This window comes from Oryzias latipes, chromosome 9 (genome assembly GCF_053564925.1).
Source record: "Oryzias latipes strain Hd-rR chromosome 9, Olatipes_Hd-rR_3.1".
In the NCBI taxonomy this organism is placed as follows: Eukaryota; Metazoa; Chordata; class Actinopteri; order Beloniformes; family Adrianichthyidae; genus Oryzias; species Oryzias latipes.
This window is the reverse complement of record NC_136245.1, coordinates 17,929,537-17,953,621: the sequence shown is the minus strand read 5'-3', so window position 1 is coordinate 17,953,621 and position 24,085 is coordinate 17,929,537. Positions and strand designations below refer to the sequence as shown.

At 36.1% G+C, this 24,085-nt stretch overlaps 1 protein-coding gene across 3 annotated transcripts in view; it reads left to right on the top strand.

Annotated features, from left to right (window-relative positions):
- The window catches only part of pebp4 (phosphatidylethanolamine binding protein 4), a 69,189-nt gene that overhangs the window by 17,688 nt on the left and 27,416 nt on the right, over window positions 1-24,085 (top strand). For 2 of the 3 annotated variants that reach the window (XM_023958552.2, XM_078952831.1), the window contains exon 2: window positions 7,263-7,361. In XM_023958552.2, coding sequence (XP_023814320.1) covers window positions 7,263-7,361 — 99 coding nt within the window. Of the gene's footprint in view, window positions 1-6,785; window positions 6,899-7,262; window positions 7,362-24,085 lie in introns of those variants that run through there. The other variant, XR_013658152.1, reaches the window with a different exon arrangement.

Genomic DNA, 24,085 nt, shown 5'->3' with positions numbered 1-24,085 from the left:
CTATTAGCTGTGTTTAAGCCCAGAATATGTATCCACACGTGACTTTCCTTTGACCATGTGGCTCCTCAAAGTGTGGATTTATAAGCCACTTCACACTGCCTCCCTGTGTGGGAGGAAACTGATTTAAAAATAGGCAGGTTTGGAGGTAGTGAGCAGCTCACATTATCGGAAGCTTCACAGAACTCACTGGGACCTGCTCTCCAAAATACCATATTTTGTTTGTGTCACTGAACAGTTTAAAGGTTATTGGCTTATTGGTTCATGACATTGACCCCATTGTGCACTTTGATTAAATCGGATAGCTTTTGCTCAAACTCCATGAGTATTGTGGATCACTCAGGTTGTGTGTTTAAAGTTATATTATCTAACAGTTCTCATTCCAAAGCACTGCTTTCCTCTAAGATATAAATTTGGGCTAATTTAATATTTACATTCATCTTAACAATGGTAATTCTGAGTAGAAGCAGGCAAACCAAAGCAGAAACTCTTAAAATATCCTACCTTTCAGCATTATTTGTATCATTTGTTTATTTTCGGTCCAAAACCAGCTTGTTTGAGACTTGAGACCACAGCACTGTGGATTGCTGTTTGTCCCAGCTTGTTCCATGCTTTCTCATTAAATAATCTTAAAATATATACCATGGATTTTATGACAACTTCTAATGGATGTTTTTACAAATTATGTTTTCTTCTTTGAGTGTTTTTCCTCATTCCTCATGTTTCTGTTTGGGTGAGTGTGAAAAGCAGAGTTAGTACATGTCAATTGTGCAACTGTCCTTCATTTAATCACTTCCATTAAATTGTTTTGCATTGTGCAGCCAAGTTCTAATTCAAATTAAGAAGTGGTTAAAAAAGTAGAGTAAAAATGTTACTTTACAAAGATAATTTCTAGGTTATTATCTATATAATTGTATCATATACAGTGTAAATGATACATGGAAAATATACTAATATTTATATATTTGGCATATACTTGGCATATAAGGACTGTTTTAGTCCTTATTGCAACAGATTAAAGAAACCCCTCCATTATGTTGTTTTCCTTTATAGAACTATCTTTCTTGAGCAAACAAATGTTTGAGCTTCCAGTTTTGTCGAATTTGAAAGAACCAGTCTTACTTATCACCTTGTGGTATTTCTTGGCTCTATTGCTATTGCCTCAGCAAAAAAGATCAAATTGTCTAATATCCTAGAAACATTAAAGAAGCTAAATTATAGCAAAAGTAGAAACTGCTCAGACTTTTTTTAAACAACCCGATACTGCATTTTATTTACACCCCTATGTCATTAAAATGATGATAAACACAAAGCTGTTTGGGTCTTTCACCACCTTCAGCTCTTCTTTCAGGAAAAAAAAGTGTTCAGAAAGAGATGGGCACTGATAAAGAGGCTGAGCATGCAAAGACTGCAACAGGGAAAATATACAAAAACTATATATCATTTTCTATACCTCCAAATAGATTTTTTGAAACTCTTCTTTATTTAAAAATAAATGTATACTGATACATCTTATTTAATATTGGATCATTTCCCTAAAATTGGTTATATTCCAGACAGTCACCTTTACAATTTGTAATGTTTTTGAATATGTAATTATTCAATTGAATAATTTTCACAGTGGGTTTAGATCAGGAAGAAAACTTCATCTAGTTCTACCAAAATAGTTTGTAACAGAAAAGTAGTCGTGTTTTGATAGGATCAGACCTTTTTTTTATTAGGATACTTGTGATCTAAAGTGCTCAATATTTACTGACGAGCTAATATAGATCAAATTTAAACAATGCAACAATATTAAATCTGATTAGGAAATATTTTGACTGTAAGAAAGATATTAACATTAGAAATGAGAACATCAGAAAAAAACTTTACATTTACATGTTTAAAAAATAGTCTTAAAAGGAATCAAAACAATAAATAATTGAAATTAATTTCATAACTGAATTTATTTTGTAATGTTATTAAAGATATGACAAGGACATTAGAAGAAACTTCAACATTTAGCATGTGACACTACATAAGAATTTTTTCTCTAATACCTTTTTTGGGGTATAATTGCATTTTATAGAGCAGTTTCAATCGTTTCAGTCATCAACCCTCTAGCTTTTGTTGTCTGCTGTCAAACACTCAAATCCTGAGCAAGACAGTGAGAAAAAAAAACCTGAGGAGCATCACAGGATGCTTTTGTGGTCTGTTATATGTTGATGCTTAGGCTGGAATTTTATAAAACAGTTATTTAAAAACAATTTCAATAAGTTAAATTGGATATTTAATTTAATTGTTATATTTTAAAACATATTAACACATTTTGTAATGTATATTAAATTATATTATGATTTTTTTTTAAATATTAAGAAAAAGGGTTTTCTATATTTGTTGTTGCCTACTGTAAAATGCTGTCAAATTCCAAATTCTTTATAGAGTCGGCCCTCTAAGAGTTGTGGACTGAACAACTTAAAGTAGAAAATGTCAGAAAGCAAAGAAATGGTACAAAATGGGATAAAAATGTGCCATTGTGCTATATGTGTAATCTCTACATGTCACAGAAGTTTACTTATGTGTGTACTTATGTGTTGAAACTTGGATCTCATAGGACTGCTATTCGGATGTGTTGCTTTAGTTTAACAAAAGGCCACTCATCTTTACAGATCTCCTTCTATTGATTATATGGTTGCTAATTGGTGTGAAAAATGTAAAAGTCTCTTCATTGTTCAACTCGATAACATTTAAATGAATTCTGAAGGTTTACTTTAAGGTTTGATTTCTTCGAGTCTCTCAGCAATGGGAAATGTTGGTGGGTTGACGCTTAATTTAACTGTCATTGATGACTGCTCTTAAAATAGGTTTTATTATGTAGGATTTGGAGTCAAAAACACAGAGGTTTCCAGGCTGAGATGTAGGGGATAGTTTTTTTCGCTGGGATGGGAGGGTTGCTCACCTGTAAGGTTGTTGACCTTTTGTTGAGAGTCACTGCCTCCTTGCACTCTCCATCTCATCTTTGGGTCTTCTGCCCCCCCTACTCTGCTCAGCATTCAATTACAGCTGCCAGGTTGACCCCTGACCTCTCCTACACCAGAACCTCATAGTTTGAGCTTCACAGTCTTACCTCTGTCAAACCTCTCCACCAATTGCTTCTTCCTGACCTAATTCTGTCAGAACTGAGTGTCATTTTATGTTCGACAAATCTTCTAATATGTTTTTTTTTAATAGATTATTTGAATCTTTGAAGAACCTTCAAAAATGCCCTCATTTTTGGCAAAACAAAATGTATTTTTCCTATTATATTGTTCTTATTTTGTGTATTTACAGATTGACCTTTAAGATTACTCAAAGCTACAGTTGATGGTTTTTAAGCCATGACCATCTCTTAATTGCAACACAGAAATCTTTAATTACCAAACAAGTTCAAGCATATCTGCTGCTTAAACATGGATTTGGTATTGGTGCCTCACTTTGCCCTGGATGAGCAGTGAACACCACTGACCATTAAAACGAACATTTAGGTCCTGCCTGAAGATGCCAAGAAATGTACAGCTCGGGGGATAAAACTGGATGTTTAATAGGCAGATGACACCATTCTGTATTGGGTCAGGGATAAAGCATGAACTTGTAAACTCGCACAGGGGCTTCTCCTTCCTCCCTTTGTCTTACTAACTGGCTCGCATTCGTTGCGGTGTCATCAGTTAGCAGAAAACGGCTCAACTGCCGAGGCAGCTCTACGAGGTCAGTGATTAGCCATGTCTCTGATTCTCATCCCCAGCTGAGTTCAATCAAAGGTAATTTGGTAGTTTTCCCTTCTCGAAGGCAGCTCCTTTTCCTCGCAAATGAATTGAACAGAATCGAGTGATGCTTTATTAATCCCAGAGGGAAATTAGATTGTTGTGGTATTGACTAGAACCAGAAGAAATAAAAATACACAATAAGAGCAAATGTTGTTGTCATGAAGCTCTTTTGGTGGAGTTTTCTGAAACTGAACTGAACTGAACTGAACTGAACTGAACTGAACTGAACTGTGAAGAATTCTTTCATAATAATTTTATATTCTATTTGGAAGGTTAGGATTGTCTCATTACAAAATTAACCTATTACAGTGATACTTTACTTTTTGCTATAACTAAGTTATATAATATATTCGTAGTAGTAATATTTCACTCATTACACCTTTAGTAACTTGTATATTACAACATACTAAGTGCTATAATGTAACTGTTCAAAGCAGTGAGGCTGTGAGGGATTAACAAATAAAAAAGGCCAGAAACAAAATCTTTTTTCTGCTTGTTGTAAATCACTTTAAGCTTTATTAAATGCTTTCAAATTAATGTAATGAACCAGATGTCAGGCTTTAGACCCAAAGACAATTTTAATTTTTGTATTTTTAACAAGTGTGTTTAGTCCTTTTTTTTCACAGAGCCATTAGCTGTCTGTCCTGTTGTTGTAGGTGGGGTAATTTAACCTGCATTGTTTTAGCGCACGTGTCTCTGCTTGTCCATCTGGACTCTGTCCTCTCTTTTTTTTTTCAGAGTAGAGACTATATTTTCATTTGTCTGAACTAAACTAAATAAACATGAGGGTTTCTCCTCCAATTTTACGTCTGTTGGTTTTACTCTACCAAAAATAATTAATATTATTAACAGTAATTTTTAAAGAGTATCACCACCCTTTAAGTAGATTTGTCACTTTATGTTATGATCATCTCCAGGTTTCACAAAATAATGCAAGCTTTACAATTCTGAGAAAAGAAAGGGAATACTTTTAAACAGGGAGGTGTAATGTATTACTGTTTTGAAGTAACTTGCTCAACACTGCTTGCATGTCCTCTAAGTTTTTGAAATACCTCCTTCAAGAACTACAGGTACCTTTTGAAAAGAGTGTCTATTTTCCTCCCTGGTACTGACCAGTAGCCATGTTAGTTCAAAGCAGAGTTGATTACAGCCGTGTGTCACTTAAGGTGTGGTCTCTGTTTATCTGTGGTCTCAGCAGGCAGTAGGAGGTTCATCCCTGGAGAAAACAAACTCAATCTTTCCAATCTCAACTCTGCACCCAGGAGCCTCACATCCCTTCCAGCGTGATGCAGCAGTGTGGTTATTGGAAGATACCTCCCTAGATTTCACTTTTGTGTCGAGTTTTTGCAATACTATGATCTTTGGCTTTTGCATTTTTGACATTTTGCTATTTTATGGAGGTTTAAATGAAGCCGGTGCCATAACCTGACACCGGAAGAATTAGAAAACCACAAAGAAGAGGAAAAACTCTGTTTTAAAAACTAAGATGACACCTTTTTTTACTTGGTTTGGTCACATGTAAAAGTTTATTTATAAGGTTGTGTGCTCATTAGCATTGATTTTTAACACTAAAACCAAGTTAAAAGTTAAAATAATATATTATTGAGGCAACTGCGTCTCCCAAGAAGGAGCTATGAGAATTAGGCTTCTCAAAACATGTTTTGATGTACATTTAGTTTGTTAAAGCCTTGATATATTTCAGATGGCAGAGTATGCATTTGTTTTCCCCTGGAGTCTTTCACACATATCTATGTGTAATTAATGTGGATTTTGACAGATGGAGAAAAAAATGTTCTCTTAAGAGAGACGGGAACATGCCACAATGTGTGAAGTGCAAGCTTGATGAGAGGCTCTTGTATTATTTGCTGCTTCTGCCAGCTGGACTTGACAGACTCTTACAGGTAGACATTCAAGCCGCAAATATGCGCAGAAATCGCAGAAAGTCGATATCCGCCACAAATAGACCACGTTTTTCTTGTTGCACTTCAAAATTGATGTGAAATGTGTGTAATGTAATTCTAAATTTAGAATTAGAAAATCTAAATCTGTCCAATGCCGTGTATCTTAATCTAGGCTGGCTTTCGTGAAAATATTCAATGGAGCTCAATTTCCTTCAAAAGAAATTGTGACCGGAGGTTATTTTTAATTTTAAATGGTTAATTTGCCTTTTAGTATGTGTGTGTGTGTGTGTAAGTAAAGTGCACGTGTTTGTGCACTCTGTTGTTAGAGCCATGTTATTTCTGAATGCATCAGAGTCTGACTTAGATATTAGTATAACTACATTATCACAGTTTATTTGCCTGGTAGCAAACATGCACAAATGAGGATTACAACTCTGGTGAAGGCAACAGGTCATGGTTGGTAAGCTGCCCGGGGGGTCACTGATATAGAGTCACTTTTGACAGGCTGTGGAGGAGGCTCTATTGTTGCTGGTGTGTCTGGATATTACCTGGAGGCACTATCACTAAGACTACAGTATTATCCTATTATTAGGCTTAGTTGTTTACGCATATTACTGCTTGTCAGGTAGGCAGAGAATCCTTCTGAAAACGAGCATCTGCAGAAAAATACATGACTACTTCTTTATCTCATTCAAATACATCGGCTTAGGATAATTTTCAGAGGCCCGTAAGAATGCCTTGATAGGACATAACAAACAAAAATTGAAGGTGTATGTTTACAAGGAAGCATTTGATCCTATGAGAAGTCTTTTGCCGCACCTCTGACAATGTTTTCTTGGCAGTCAGTGGGAGAATATAAAAAGCTGTACATCTGTTTCGTCTGATCGACTGCTAGTTTTTAGTACAGTCAAAAGTGTACAAATGCACAGTAAGAGGACATTGTGTCTGTTTGTAGAGGAAGTGCACAAAATAAAAAATAAAAAAAAAAGCCCATCATATGGTCTGGCAGATTTTGGGCACGAGACCAAGGATGACAAATGTGCTCTCGCAATAATTCAATCTGCTCCCATAATTCTCTAACTTTTAGGGACAGACAGAGTGAAATTTTTCAGCAATTAAGCCGCCAAGCCAACGTCTAATAACTGTGATCAAGTGTTTGCTAAGATGCTTTTTCTCTCACTTTATGTATTGACAGATTGAGGGGTATAAAGATACTTGGTAAGTGGCATAAAATTACTGTGAATATGTTAACAAGCCGATTCGGTATCCGATCCAAAACGCTGTCATTTTGTTGATGCTGCAGTAAGGATTTGAAGTTTGATGGGACAAAACCTCTTCTGAGAAATAAAGGTGTTAGAGTATATTCTCTCGCTGGAGATTTTCTTCATGCTTTTTTTAGTCATTTTCTAAGACCAAAAGAACTCTTAAGTCTTAAGTAAGATGTTCTACAAGTTAAAAATCTCTTTTTTTTAAAGAGGGTAGGGTGTTGTTGTTATCTGTGATTACCAAAAATGCTACCTATGGTATCTTAAATACTTAATTTGTGTTAAATTCGAAACTTAATCTGTCTTTTTGTTCCCAGGGAAAGGTGTACGTCCTGGTGATGGTTGATCCTGATGCTCCAAGTCGTACTAAACCAACATCTACTCACTGGAGGCACTGGTTGGTTGCGAATATAGAGGTAAACCTCATGTGGTGATAGTGATAGACTTTGAGGTTTTTTTTATTGGATTAGCAAATCATACTGTATCTCTTAAATATATATATATATATATATATATATATATATATATATATATATATATATATATATATATATATATATATATATATATATATATATATATAAAATGTAGAAGGTCGTCTGTTAAAATTCTGCATTTTCATAATCTCAGGGTCTCACTTGGCATGTGGTGTGTTTACATCTGCACGAGAACTGAACGTAAGGCTGCAAAATTATGAATGGTTTTTAAGCCTAACTTGGTTTAAAAAAATTATGCCAAGTTTGAAAATGTTAATTTTTCATATCATGTATCTTGCGCGATAAATGCCTGTGACAAAAGTGTGGGAGTAAGTCTTTCTAAATGGCTGTGAAAGTTTGCAAGGCCCTGTCAGCAGCAATTTCCCTCTGCTGCAGAGAGCTCGGGACGTGTCAATGCGAGCGTGTGAGACTGAGATTGAGGAGAGCAGCATGCGAGGCACACACTTTTTTTCCCATTGAGCTCCAGTCCCTCAGCTCCCCCTTCAGTGGAGAGATCTTGGCAGAGTGTCCTCCCTTCATCTGTTCCCCGAGGCACAGCAGCTCCCCCAATGATCCACACTTCTCCATATTTTACACCCCCGAAATGGGCAAAGCTCCGACCCCTTATTTCTCTTCATATTTCACTCCTTTTTATCCACTCGTTTTTGTGCTTTCACATTCTTGCATTTTTACGCCAAATGCATGTTGAGTTGTTGATTGCCTCAAATATTTTGAGGTTTGCAGACATTTTATAATCCCTAGAGATCCAGGAGATCAATCCAGTAGATTAAGTCGAGTGTTCTGAACAACAAGCAACGCAGAGACGCTTCAGAGATGAATTACTGCACTCGTTACATTCTAAGGGTAGTGGTTGTAGGCTAAATAAGAGCCACTTTGATTTTAAAGCTCTAAAGCAGATGAAATGGTGATATAACCTAAAACTCAGTAGAAATTGTCTGATATTGTGTGTTTCAGTCTGTTCCAATTTTCCCTTAAAAGTAATTCTGTGCGATAAAATGTTTGCATAATGTCAAGTGTTTTCAGGTATTTAAATGCATACATCAAAGGTATGACGATATGTCACCTTTTTATGAAATCATCTTCACCTTTGCCTTCTTATTTTTTGAGCCAGTAAGGACAGTCTGGCTGCACAATCAGCTGTGAATAAACAAATATTCTTCAATTGCTCTGGCAGACCTCATTCTCTCTAACAATTCAATTTCCTGTCGCTTGTGTGGGTGTTGACCCACGTTGCTCATGTAGGGATTGGGCGATGTAACTGGATGTTTTTCTGATTGAGACTGGTGGTTGGTCAGAGGGGTTAATCAGCCCTTTGAGTGATGCCAACTGTAGTGGGAGGTGTTTAATTGACCGGGATGGCAAGGTGACATCATACACCCTCATTTTTATTTCAAGTGTTGTTTTTGAATGTGTTTGAATTGTGTTCTGTGCAGAGGTTTAGACTACACATACATCAATTTGTGAATGAATGTCAGTTTAATTTTTTAAGGCTAAACTGCTGGGTAACTATGATTTAGGAGTAGTCATCTGTAAAACAAATAATAGATATGTTAGAGAGCCTTTTGGTATCATATGCTCTGCATTTAAAAGCTGCTTACTTTCAAAGGTCAAATGAATCAATGTTTTGATTTATACTTGCCAGTCAGTACAGACTGCAGTAGTTATATTATTTTCATTTATAGTTATCCATCCTGAGTCATGTAACCTTTCCAAGTGTTTCCATAATTACTGTGTATTCTTTGTTCATATGCACACTTCAGAAGAATATATCAACACTTTAACTAACCTTAGACTTAAGTTGGGCCCAGCAAACAATAATAACTGAAGATAAATACACAACAAGTCTCATTAGGTACACAACAAGGACACACTGGAGTACTATGCGTACTTTACTCTTACACTTAATGAAAGAAATATCTCCATTTTTAATATTGGCTATTTTAACAGGGGATATAAGCACCAATTATTTTATTATAGTGGGTTGGTTCTTGAACATTGTACACTTAGGGTGTGATTTACTAATATGGGTCTAAATTTGTAAAATTCATTCCCTGAAACATGTTAGAAGTTAGAAATAAAAATATGTTTGAAGTTAGAACACCAATGCAACAGAGTCAAAAATGGATCAAATTAAACTAAACTGATTAGATTGTGTCATGGTGAAACCATAGCATAAAACCATTTTGAAATAATTTAAATACTGCTGATTGCGCCTGTTTTTATTGCACAACTATTTCTAAGATGATCACCTGCAAATAGTAAACAATAGGTAATGTACATCACATATTTGAAAGCAAGAAGAGAGGAAGACTTGGCATTTTAATAAATAAATAAAAAATCATAATTTTTCATATAATGTAGACTATATTTTAAATGTTTTACAAGTTTGGGAGACATTTTTTTCCAGTATTTAGGTTAATTGACAGGTTTTGTTGCATATAGGTTTACAGTATGTAACAGTCTTTACTGTTTAATATAATGTTAGACAAACCCTTGAGAAAAACACCCTTGTATAGTTTCTTTTTTGCCACTTTCGTAAACCTCTTAAGAATTAGAAAGGTGCTTTTTATCAACATTTGAGCACCAGATTGCATGAAAGCAAAAATGTATGTTATCTTTGGATTATTAGGTGAGTTAAAGTTTTGGAAAATTTAGAAAAAAAGTTTGTCTTTGTACAATAATGTAGCCTGTTGATACTATTTTTGTATTTCATATCTTTTTAAATTTCCTTTTTTCTCTTTATCATACAGTGAGAACAGCAAAGATCTGTTTAGCTTACAAATAATATTTTGAGTTATCAGTGAAGTCATATGGATCCTAACTGGGGTTGCAACAACAAACAGATCAAAAGATTAATACTGACCCAACAGATTACAGTATCTATTGCCTTAGTCACATATCCGCACAGGTGCTGCAGGTTTTTGGGTTGCCCGGGCCAGTGGAAGGTCGTAGACAGGAGAGGCTGCATATTTAATTGTCTTACAGCCCTTGTGGCCAACCAAAGGGATGCCAAAGGGATGCCATCATTATAGGTATACCTCAACTATGAGAGACAAAGTGAGAAAAAAATATGTCCACCATAATTTACAAGTCATTCTTTAAAAATCAGACTGTGATTTTCTGGATTTTTTAAAATCTCAGTTTGTCTCTTATAGTTGAGGTATACCTATGATGAAAATTACAGGCTCTTGTCATCTTTTTAGTGGGACAATTTGTACACCTGGTGGCTGACTAAATACTTTTTTGCCCCATTGTATTTGTAAGAATGATGTAAGCTACATGCACTCATAATGATGCTCATGGTAATGCTGTTGTACGGTGCTCTTACGCCACACTCTAGTTATTAATGTGGTGCCCTCACTGGCTCCTGCTGCACACATAGGGTGTGCACAGGGTAAGGAAGGCCTGTAGGATGTCCACACAAACTACACTCAGATTGTCTAATGTACTCATTTCTAACAGTCAGGCTGCAAGCACAGAGAGCACAAGGAGCATGCACATAACACTTGAACAGCACTAGCGAGCTGTAATGCGCAGGTTTTGGTGGGGGGGTAAAAATCTGTACAACGTGCCTGTGCTTCACCTACTTCACCCCAAAAAGTAGCTTTATGTGTTAAGTCTTCACTATGACCTGCTGCCTGCACCATGCCTATGGAAAGAATACGCATGAACATTTTCTCTCTATGGGTTCATCAATTGGTCTACAATCTTGAAATTACAGATTTGCCTATTTTTGGCCCCTATCATACATTTTTCTGGGGGATTTTAGACAGTGAGTACAAATTTTGTGCAGAGTACACAAACTAATTATCAGATCCTTCCTCAGATTTTCCACCACATACTATTACACACAGAACTGGAGCTGCAAAGATTTCTTCATTACTATAAAAGGCAATTAAAAATTGTGGAAAAAAATTGTTAACTGATAGGTAATCAATAAATAGTGTAACAGATGCATACATAGAAATTGAAGTTAGTCAACAGATAAGACTGACTAACCAAACTTGAGGTGCTGAGTTGTTTCCATAAAGCCAGATGACTCTTTCTTACAAAGTACACTGGTGGTTTCTATTCAGCATGACATTTAGCAGCTGGAGTTTGTCTTATATAATCAATACATTTTTTTAAAGTTTAGCTAAACTAAATAAGGTTAAACAGGAAGAGCAATTTACAGCTAAAGCTGAAACTTGGCTCCTGCGCTGCAGCTGTCACTCGCCTCTGCCTCAGTTGTTTAAGGTCACCGATGCCAGGAGAAAAGCCACATTAAAGTAATATACAAAATAATCCTCCAGGTAGAAGTTTTAAAACTTCATAATTTGTGTTTATAACAGGTGTCAAACTTTTTATTTAACTGTGTGAACACATCTTCCTTTTGACTGCCACAAACAATTTATTCTAGTAATTAGGCATAAGTGTGTGGCAGGATGTCTTGTCTTCTCTCACCAGCTGTCCACTTGCTTTTAGAATCCCATTAATAGATTCAATATATGCATGTTAATTACAACTGCCCATTTTTATTGACCTCCTAGGCTACACAAACAGTCATTTAAAATCTTTTGCAATATACCATGTTTTTACATAGTTTACAGACGATTACACAAAAAAAGAGCCGAGCAGATTGTTGTGTCGCTCCCTAAGTCGAATTCCAGATCGTGAGCCTCTCCCTTCTTCGCTCTGCTCTCCCAGAGATTAAATCAATACAGATGTTCTCGCATGCACTTGCAGCAATAATTACTCTGGTAAGTAAATCATTAGTACCGGTGTGCATGACAGTTCATACAAACACTGCAGAGGCATGTACAGTTAGCAATTTGCAGTTGTGAAAACAAGGTTGTCAAATTCCTCCATCATAGACTTATTATTATAAATTTTAATCAATAAAATATTTAATAAACCTATAATGGTTTATGGGACATAAAATGTTTCATTAAATTTAAAGGCTAACAGCAGTAGAAATAATTTTGTTAGTCTTAAAATACAGGGTACAATCTTTAACATTAAAATATATTCGATAACCATTTAACCCAGTTGTTACAATTATTTAGTTTACTTGGCCGTTAAAAACTGTCAAAACCTAATTATGGCTCTGATTTGAACAAGTATGTCTCTCTATAGGGGCCTGTTTTTCTCTTAAAGCTATTTGGTTGAGCTGATTAAGAATAAAGATGCGATGTAATTTCTTCAATAGATCAGTAACTAGCAAATTGTAAATGCAATTTCTACTTTTGAAGTGTTCTGAGCAGCTCAAAATCTAAACACAAAGACTGTCATTTTAGAAACAAGACAAAAATATATATGCGCCCAGAGATTGAAAAAACATGAATTTGATATTTTTTAATTGAAAAATAGTTTCATGAGCACAAATCTTGAAATGTAAATCTGCTTTTGTTTGATTAAAGAATAGCATTGTACTTTGAACTACTTCTACTTGACTTACCAGAGTCTAGTTTTAACAGCTCATTGTTGCAGCTCACACGGATGCTTTAACATCATCCTCCGTTGTAGAGGCTCTCAAAGGGGAACAGAGCGTGTGTTCTACTGCTGCTCAGACAAATGCAAACAGTGGACTATTGTGTCTGTGTCAGGCCAGCTGGCTTAATCTTTGTGAAATCTGTGGCCTGCAGAGATCATCTGCTCCACACCTCAAGATGTCCTTTAACTGCAACCAATAGACTTACAGGAATACATTCAGCGTTCATCTCTAAAGTAATTGCACATTTGTTGTTTTGGCTCTTTTTTTTTATCAACCAGTCTCTAAAATGGCAAAAACTCACAAGACAATAGGTTGAAAAGTGTTGTTTCTTTAGTTGTTCACTGTAACAAAATAAAGTGTGACTACTGACTGTCTTATAAATTCTTAATAAGTATATAGTTTTCAAAGTGTGAAGACAATACCTCTTTTCTAGCGTGCATGCAGGCAGTGTTTAAATAAGTGCAATCTATACTCACCAGCTACACAAGTGTAATTATCTCATATGTCTACTTTATTATACATACATTTTTAGTTGTTCAGGACATTTTGCACAAAAGTCCTTAACAAAGAGAACCAAAGCTTGAAAGGTGCAACCAGCATAGTATGTCAAGTTTGCTGTTTGCAGAAAAAAAGTTTGTAGATGCTTACGTTTTTGCTTTTTGCTTTAACTTGGCATTTAAGTGAATCTTTGCAGAAAAATTGTTCATAAGATATTCTTACTTTCTGTGTAGCACCCGGTTATGAGTAAAATTCAAACAACTGCAACTGCTTTTTCCTCTTTGAGTTAAATATTCCAATATTTCAAATGGGGGGGGGTCTTTGTTTTCCGTTCTTTAATTATTCTTCTGGAACACATTGAATTTTGAGCACTTCTTTTATTTGACGGACAGCTGCCCCCATATGGACGCCAAAAATTCCTTCCCAAAGGCCAAGCAAGCCACAGCTACCTCTGCTGTGCAAACAAAGAAGTATTGGTTTTTCATTTATAATTAAATTCTTATTGTGTACTCTGCTAAATATTTCCATTCTTCTGCCTCTCTTCTGTTCATTCTCATTTCCCCTCGCGATGCTTTACACCTCTTGTTGGGAACATCTGTCTGGCGTCAGAGTGGAGCCTGGCTGCGCAGATTGGAGCAGGTAGAGGAGCACATTGTAGCCCAGCTAATGATGAGAGTGTCTGCCCTCTCTCTTGGAGAAGACGCAAGCTGCTGCTTCACGCTCACTCAGTCTACTCATACGCCCAGGGAAACAGATTTCCAAACATATGCAGCATGTTTTTAATCCAGTTGAGCACTTCATTCCCTAGCACGCACAAATAACCTTACGGGACATCCATATCTTATGACAAGGGGGTGGGCGCACGGGAAGTGAACAATTTTTCTTTTTGAATATGAATTTTTTTTTTCTCTTTCCTTTACAGGATGCGAAACATGCTCACAGCCCGGTTTAACAGTTTTGCGGTTTATGGTTTCATAAACTTTGTTTTTCAAAGAGATATCTCCTTACCTCGAGTAAAGTGATGCAACTGTTAATAAGCTTAACACCTGTAAACACCACTCCGAGTAGCACCCATAATTGGATTTTTAAGCATTTTGAAATTTGAATTTCAAGAACAAACACTAAAACTTTCAATTCAATTGAAAGTTTATTGTGAATTTTCAACATTTTACTTTTTTATGTAACTCTGGCTTTACAGTTTATATGAAGGTCATTCTTTTTTTTTCTATTGTGCACAAGTCCTAAATTCTCCCTGAGGTACAGGCTAACAATAGCCCTAACAGTGATGCACAGCTGGAGCTGCTTAATGTTTAGAACATGTGTTTATCCCATCAACTGCAACCAGACAAAAAAACAGAGGCAGCAAAAAGCATGTGAATCTTATTCATCTTCTTTAAATCGCAGACTTTCATATGTACTTACATCCTGTTTTTTTTTTTTTTGTTTGTTAGTTTTTTTTGCTCTGCGGCATCAGCTGTACATAGTCACATTTCTGTCTCCATCCATTAATGGGTTTTTCTGAACATCAATTGTTCAACAGGTAATATGCTAGTTTTATGTCTGGACCTGGACCTGCACTTACTTGTTGTTTTGCATGCCATCCTACATCGAGGCACCACCTGTGTCTTGCGCAAAATCCCTCTAACATTATCGATCTCATCTTACTTGCATCTTATTAACAAACGAGTTGTTCTTCAGTGTGGGCTGCTGCTCTCACTATTCCCTGCCACCTAAAGGGAGAATTACATAAGAATCCTCCGCTCAGTTGTCAGCTCCATCCCCCGTTCTCATACAACAAGCACACAAACATTTACACACATCGTGCCTACCAGGCCTCTTGTCCATCACTGCGAAATAATTGAAAAACATGTGTTTCAATTGTTTTCTATCAAAGATCCTGAATGCAGTTTGCTTTCAAACAAATAATCCATTCATTTTTTTTCTCAAATGCCTGATGATGTTTACAAGAAAAGTCAGATTCCTGATTTTGCCATATAAAAATGTTCCTCGTTTTTGGAAACAACACATGTATTTCTTTGAAAGAAGTGCATCTACTATGTAATATTATGTCTTTTTTTTGTCTTCCTCCAGCCTGAGCGCTTTCTTGGATACACAGAATCATGATTATATTTCAAAACAAGAACAACCTGGAAAGCTTTTTTGATCCAGTCTGTCACACTATAGCCTTGTATTGGAGAAAAGAGCATCTTGGACCTCATCCACATAAATGCAGTTTAGAAATCGGTAGCTCAACACACATAAAGGAGCTTCTTTTAATATGTGCCCTCTTTCTTCACACCCACAGCCATTGTGTATAAAATCCTGTTTTTTCCTTAAAAGATTTCTAGTCGCAGCCGTAGACAATGTTCCCCCACACAAGCTGTCGTCTTTGTCATACCCCCCACCCCCCACCCGTATCGCCACCCCCTCCCCTCCACTTCAGTCAGTTAAAGCAGGATCTTTGGCAGTCAGCCCCATGTGCAAATCTGTGTGTTTGAGGGTAAAGGTGGGGAAACGACTGGAACTGTCTACCTGTCCCTCCAAAAAATGGTCAACTATTGATGGGCATGAAGTCAAGGGGGAGCGCGACAACAAAAACTGGAAAGGGGAAGTGAAGGGCGGGTGTAATGAAGAAATGTCAGGGTTTAGCAGGGGGTTGCCTGGGCTGTGGCTTCAAAAAACATTGCCTCTTGGGGTTTTTATTCCTGATATGGCACATTGAAGGGGATTGAGGCATGCTGATAAAAACAACTCACCATCAATTATGCTAACCTAAAATAGACCCTATTTAAGTATATAGCCTGCTTGCCAGTTAATTGTACACAAAAACAAAGACTTCACAAAAGGCCTCCTGTAGCCAATGTACTTCCTTGTGTTTTGGCATGATAATTAAGTGTGACAGCTATGAATGCAAAGTTGGCAGATATTATAGTGGCCTGTCTAACTTGCCTTCTGATTATTGTTGTTCAGATTCTAAAAGTAAAAGTGGGAAAAGCACAAACTTGCTGTGCAATTTAGATCTAAAATGTATATGTGTTCACGAAGTAAACTTGTACAGTCTAATGCAATGCATTGCAATGCAATGGAATGGGGTTGTCACGATTACTACCTTTTTGAAATGTAAAAGTACAGTGAATATTTCAATTAAAACCATCAAAATAGTCACAATTCAAGCATTTGTTTACCATTGATGTCGCATTGGTTGTTGAGGTGTCACTAGGTTGCGTCAAGCAGTGATTTTAATATTCTGGATATACTAATAAATTGAATAAAGACTAAAATACTAAAAATAATTCTCTGTTAATCGGCTACAGAAATAACCAATTCAAGCAAACAGGCTTAGTGTTAAAGGTTTGAAGGCTGTTAATGTTGATAGAAATTATTGAATAAATGCTTGCTCTGTTTTGCTGATATTAAATAATGTTTGTGTTTCTATGAATGTTACGAGTGCTCAACAGCTACTATACAGTAAAACAAAAGAGGAGACCATTCTTTACAGATTAGAGCCCATATCTGTTCTCAGCCAAGCAGCTGACTGTAAGGGATTTAATGACAACATTCCTAATATTGTCAGGAGATAAAGCTAAAAAAAACATCTTCGCACAATATCCAGCATAAGTCATTATTTTTATGCCTATAAAATGGAAATAATTTAAGTAGACTGTAATTATTTCCGCTGAATTGTTGCCCGAATGTGTTCAACTTCTGTTTATTGATATACTGTTGTACTAACAACCAAGAGAAGACCTCTGATCTGTGCTATTGACCATTATCATAGCCAAGAGGTTTGTTAGATTGTGTTATTTTTATGCTACACTTGGTGAGAAACCTGTTTACATTCTAGGGTGCTGTATAGTTCACTTCTCTCCGCATCACAGTTGGATATAAAAGCACCGTATAGATTTCTTTCAGCTGATGAAATTAAAAAGACAGCAGTGTGTGTGTGGTGTGCCTTCCAGCAACATGATTTGCCTGCAAGTTCACGATATGGGTTGAGAGGGGAGTTCCTTTGGGGGGGATTAAATAGCTCCCTCTCTTCCTTCCCTCCTCCCGTGCCCTCCGTACTTGCAGAACACAAACAGCTTGCAGGGCTGCGCTCTACTCGTTCAACATGTTTGCCACAGCGCTGCTTACAGGTAACAATAAACCAAGGTCAGAGGTTAAGAGGGATAGAGGATCGCGGATTCCTGTGTGTTTCTGTGGCGAGCAAAGTGTTCACAGGCAACGGAAAAAGCATACTTTAGCTTGAAAAAGTGAGACGGAAAAAGAGTTGGCACAGAAGAAAAGGAGTTATTGAAAAGAGCGGAACAAGCAGTGGTTTCTTAAAGATAGAACATTCTATACTGTAAGGACAAAATGCTTATTTGGCTACCATGGAAGCTGCTGAAAAGCCAAGAGTGTTGGAAAATCTCAGCAGCAGTTGACACTTGAGCTCATTTTGAAATGTTCACTGTTCATTCCTGGAAATGACTTTCGTAGTTATTAGCCAGTGACCACCATTTTTACCCCACTGGTTCAATTAGGATTTGTCTTCTGATCTTCTTGTTATGCTCACTTTTAATCAGATTGAAATGTGAAAATGCCAAAATTAGTACTATTAGCAAAACAGAGCAACCATTTTCTCTTCGTTAAATGGCTTTTCTATTTGACAATTTTGCACATCTCTAAAAGTTGTGTTATGAAATAGCTTATGTGGTTATAGAAAACACTCATGGACACCCTAATTGAAACAAAAAACTAAACGGAAAAAGTTGGAAATAAAAAAATAATTAAGCTCCTTCCTAATTCCTTGGGTGCGAAATTCAATTTTATATCTCTAGAAGAAAAGGTCTAGTTGACCCGTAGACACTTCCAGATACTTGTGAATAATTGTGTCAGTAATTTTGCATAGTTTGGGTTCAAATTGATTTAACTGCTTTCTTGCTGTAACTATAACTAGAAATCTGTAGAGAGGAGGGTCACAGCTTTCTTGCTCACCTCCTATGTACGTGCTCATGTCTTCAACCTACAGCTTAGTAGCCCCTGGGTTTCCTTATCATTTCTGGTACGTTTCAAGGACAGCAATCTTCTGCACAGATCTCTTCATATATTATGGAGCTATTCTTCTTAGTTTGGAGGTCACAGTCCTGAATGTGCTAACTGCCTCAGGCTACTGTCTCCAGTCATGTCAAAATGTTTCATTTCTCTTTTCAAATTCAAGATGTAACATTTCAGGATAACAATATTTCTTCTAGTCATAAAATTAAAAAAAAAATTCAAGCACAAATGAAAACTACATTTTTTATTAAAATAAAACTGAGCTGATCTACATTTTTTTTGTTTTTAGAAGCCTGCAGTAAAGGTATACATGTGCAATATTTTGCAGAAAGACTTTTCAAAACTGTTTAATTTCGATATTCTTCAACGAGGTGACCACGAACTCTGAGTCGCACAGCCCATTTCTCTGTTTCTCTTCAATCTTAGGTTGCTTTCACATTTTCCTAATCCCACAGGCTCAGTTTTATTAAGCAGATAACTGCAGAACGATTATATTTGTTTGGATTTGCTTCTACAAACAGCGCTCTCAGAAGCATGTCAAAGGCTGGTTCTGAGGTTTTTAATGGAGCTCCTCATAAATAAAGTGGAGTTGAGTTGACTGAAGTGGACCAACCCTCTGATGAGAAAATCACCCAGCACCTTTTCACTTCACCAAGTTTTACTGCTGAAAATGTTTAAGCGTTTTTCATGATTTGTGCTTCTTTAGACATCAGTGTTGGTTTGCTTCGGTTCACAGTTAGCAGGAAGTACAAGAAGCAGTGACACTGATCTGAACCTCAGTGTTTGATAGAAGTGTTTGTTACTAGAATCCATGTTTCACCCATTTGTTTCAGAAACAAACTCACAAACTCTGGGTTTGGACTTAAGAACCAAATTTGTCATTCTGCATGCTGTCTTATTTAAGTGGGATTTTCTTTTGTTCTTCAACCTTATTTCCAATTTTTTATCATTTTCTTTTTCAGTCACTCTGTCGTGGATGTACTGATGGGTCTGAGATGACTGTAATGCAACATGACAAAATATTTCCTCTTTGAATAATTTGTCAAAGTGGATAATGGTTCACACATCTCTAAGTTCAAATCAATTCCAAATTATATCATGAGTCCTGCATCACTGTTTCTAACCCCTGGTATGGTGTGTTGATGATAATATGCTGCATTTGCTTTACACCAGGCATAACGCTGCATCAAAGTTAGGGTCATGTTTCATGGGTTTGGCACAAGACTTTACTCACAAACAAGCTATATTCATGCAACTTTTGAAGTTATTCTGTTATGCAACACACTAACTGAGGCTGCAATTCCTGATGTTTGACCTTCTAAAGTTCTCATTGAAACTCAGAATGAAGGATTTTTACAAATTCAAATTGTGATTTTGTTTTTAACAGTTGGTGAAGTTCATTTTACTTTTATTATTTAATCAAAAACATGTTTTGAGGATTCTAATTAGTAAATAAAACAATATGCATTATGAAAGTCTTCTATATGTAAAATATTCAGTTTAATTTCTCATACCGTTTCTTCATTTAAAACACATTATTGTATAGGTGTATCATACCCTTTTCTTTTATGCATTTCTATACACAGAGCAGGTGTTTTTAAAAGTATTACTCACTGGCAGCATGTAAATATATTTTTAATTTGAATTTTTATTAGAAATTTTGTTTGTGTACTTCAGCTCTTTTTTTAAAGTCTGGGTGAATGTTTGTCATGCTGATTTATTGACATAATGTCTTTACTGTTGGGCTGTTAAGTTGATCTCTCATCATGTGCCTAGATGCCACATCTGTTATTGTCTGGAGACTATCCAATTTGTTTTTGCACGCATTATAAACTGAGTCAGAAGTTTTTGCTCTCTACTTTTTTCTGTAGAAAAGCTGTACTTTTACTTTAAGCAGCTTTTTAGTTCTGGTTTTGATGAAAATCATAACATGCTCTCAACTCCTGGCAAAAAAAAGCCTCACAAGCCTGTCATGAAAAAAGTTGTTAGAGCAGCTCTCCGATGTGCTCTACCTCACCCAGCATCACCTGACTCTTATTCGGGTCACCCGTGGAGGGACAGTAAGGGTGGTCACAAATCCAGGTATTAAAGTTTGGTTCACTCCACCAGCCCTACTGAACTGCATCTGGTAACATTATCACATTTAACCTAATTTACCTGTGGTTGTAGGATTAGCCATACAGCTTTACATTCCTTTTCCATACAGTTGATGTTCTTTTCCTTCTTACACCTGTGTCACTGCAGGTGTCAGTTCTGTTGATGATGCTTCAGTAATCTGAAGCAATAATGACTCAAGGTGCAGCGAACTAAGACAGATGGACATTTTCTCTACCGACCACTCTGGACTATGCATCTCTAATTTAATGGCAGTCTTGGAATTAGAAAATGTCATCATATTGAAATTATCTTGCAAATGCAAGATATTCATTTAGTTCTGGGATCTCCAATCTAAGAAAAATGATCTTAAATATTTTCTTCTTGTTAGTCCATAGTTGGAATGGTTTACCTGCCAACCAAAACCTAAGCTACATAAATGCTTTTAAATTCTCGTAAGGACTGTTTTTGGTATTTGTCCTGCTTGAGATTCTGGACATTTCCACCCAAATGAACCAAAATAGCAATTTAATTTTTTTTTATTCATTTTTATACATTTCTCACATTTGTCAGACTTAATCAAGTATTTGATTAATTGCATTTGATTAAGCAGACATCATTTTCTACTTAATTAGGGTGCTGTCACAGCAGAAGTGTTTCACTGGCAGGGTTAGCCATAAAATTTCACAATTTTCCGTAGATTCTGCACAGGACTTATGAATCCTGAAGTGAGACATGAATGCTGACTGTCTCACTTTTGTCCCCCCACATTTTGAGAATAGCAATTGGGTAGAGCAGAATAAAGTTTAAAGCAGTGGACATCCCACAGGGGTCATGGTTTCAAAATATCATGACTTTAGATATATGCAAATTACATTTTTTTGTGAAATCAAAACAACTGATTTAAAAAAATGTCCACACCTCCACATACACTCAGTTTTTATAAACAGAAAACAAATCAACAAACACCAGTGAGTTTTTTTTCCTCTCTGTCTTTTTCTTTTAATTTTATGTCATTTTTATGACTCTTTAACTTGGAATTCCATGGGAAATTCTCCCTTCCGATACCAGCCGCTAGTGGTCTATTGAGGAACTGCAGCATTTGGTTATTTTTATTGGTATTCCTTAACTTTCTCCCCCTCTTTTTTTCGTCTAACCCTACCCTTTCTACCTCTAATTTCTTCACACTTTTCCCCTACAGCTCTCATCTGTTTGCTCAGCTGTTGGACAGGAGAAGTCAAAAAAAAAAAAAAAAGTCAAGTTTGGAGACAGAAAGTGGGCAAATGGTTCAATCTTGAGTTAACCAAGCTCCCCGGAAATGCTGTGCTGTTACAGCTGCTGCTTTCTTAAAAGCAATATTAAAGAAAAGGAAGAGACCATAAACAGTTCAAAAACCTCGGCAATTCCTCTGATTCAGATATATTAAAAATAAAACCTTTTAATCAGGTGTTAAAATTGGATTTTGTGTTTAAACACTCAGCATTGGTTTGAGTTTAAACCAATGTGAAAGACTGTGAAGCAAGAATGCTGCCTCCGTACAAGTATTTGGATAAAAGAAAGATTATCCATAGAATCTCTTTAGTCATAAGCATTGTATGTATTGTTGGACCATTGCCTTAAATCTTTGACTTCTTTAAATATGTAAAAGCTATCTTTTGTAGCGATTCCATCGAACTAATGCTGGTTGAAGCTGGCACTGGTACATATGTTTTTCTCCAACTCTCTCTAAATTCTGCCCTTAATGCCCTGGTAAAATGAAATCCAGGCCTACGGTGTAAAAAAAAAAGGGTTTTGTAGATCCTAAAATGCAGCTCTTTTTTAACACATTCCTACAAATATATTCAGAATAAAAGCATTTTTATAGCATAAATCGAGTAACTGGGAGTATCTACACTGTATATGTTCCACAAAAGTAGGAATTAATAATGAAGATGCTTTTTGGCCTGAAATTGCTATTCAAACAATTATGTACTTAGTTTCTTCCAACAAATGCATTCCACATTATTGTTTTGCTTCATAGCAAAGCACCTAAAAGACTAAAACCTTTCATTCCATCAAAGGCCGCTTTTGGTCACCGTCAATAAAAGCATAAAAGCATTTATTTCCCACGTTTGTCAAATTAACAGCATACTCCATCTCCCATAGGACTTGTAAGGTTCATTAACCTTTCTGTGAAGTGGGACAGGTTTTCAGCAGTTACTATAACCTCTGTCTCGCTGCTGCCTCAATTATAATAGAAGAATTAAACATCCAGTGATTCAAAACAGTAATGCTGCCTCTTAAATCCCTTTGTACCAGCTCTCGGTTGTTAATGACTAAAGACACTGAATGAACTGTGGCGTTATCAGCAGATGTAACTGTGGACCGGAGCAAATCAAATGGGTACTTTTCACAGCAGGGTTGCTGTCTGAATGTTAGCAGTTTTTTTTTTTTTTTTTGTTAAATCACCAGAATTTTCTGTTTCTTTAACTGCAATTTGGTTTACTTTGTTGCTTGTTGTTGTTAAGAATGCTCTCTAGTAACATTTCTCAAGAATGGACTGTAACATTAAGTTAATAATATTAATGAAAATAACATTTAACAATAAAATGCGTGTTGCTGCCAGTTATCAATTCAAAGTTTGCTGGGTATTTTATCAAAGTTTTTCTTTTATTTCAGCAAGGTCCACAAGATTTCCAAAGTCAAAAGAACAAACTCACCTTGAACTAATTAGCTGGTCAATTACACGCCTGTTAATCTTTTTTAATTTTCTAATAATTGGATTAATTGTGTTGAAAAGAGTTCGTTCTCTTGTCCACCTACCCACACTCCTACTTCATCTTTCCTTCCACTGCTCCACTCCTCCTCCTTGTGTAGGCTCACGAGATATTGATACTCATTTATTCTGTCACTGTTCCAACCATACATGTTTTTAAATTCTGTTCTGTTGACCATTTAATAGGCTTGCACGTCCTCCGCTGCTCCCTCACATCTTTTTTTCAAATCTTTCAAACTCCAGTAGGTTTCTCTGTACTCTTTAGTTAAACACTGCTCCAATATTATCTGTTTACAATCCTTATGTATTCTATGATAGTGATTTTTAAGCACTGGTAAGCGTATCTATGGGAGTGCTTAAGCACCCTGCAAAGGTATACAAAAGCATCAGACAAGCAAATGATCTTTTAGGCTGTTTGTTCCCACATTTGGACTAATAAAACTTCACTAGTATATAGTTTGTCCATTTAAATGGACTTCTTTATTGTTTTCATTTTAATGGCTTGCATTTTATTCATTTATTTAGAAGTTTAGTCACTGGTGCGCACAGATTCTTATTGGCTTGTTTTTTCTTTTGCTATTCCAGTAATGGCACACTAATTAGTTGATCGTAAAATTAGTAATTGTTTTCACTAATAAACTAATAAAGCAGGTTATTCCCTCTATTATTTCAGCACCACGGACAACTACAATTTTTTACCATTGATATTAGCTGCCCAAGCAGGACCTGGAACCACTTCAGGAAACTATTTTTACATGATTTCCCACAGAACTTACCATGCCTGAA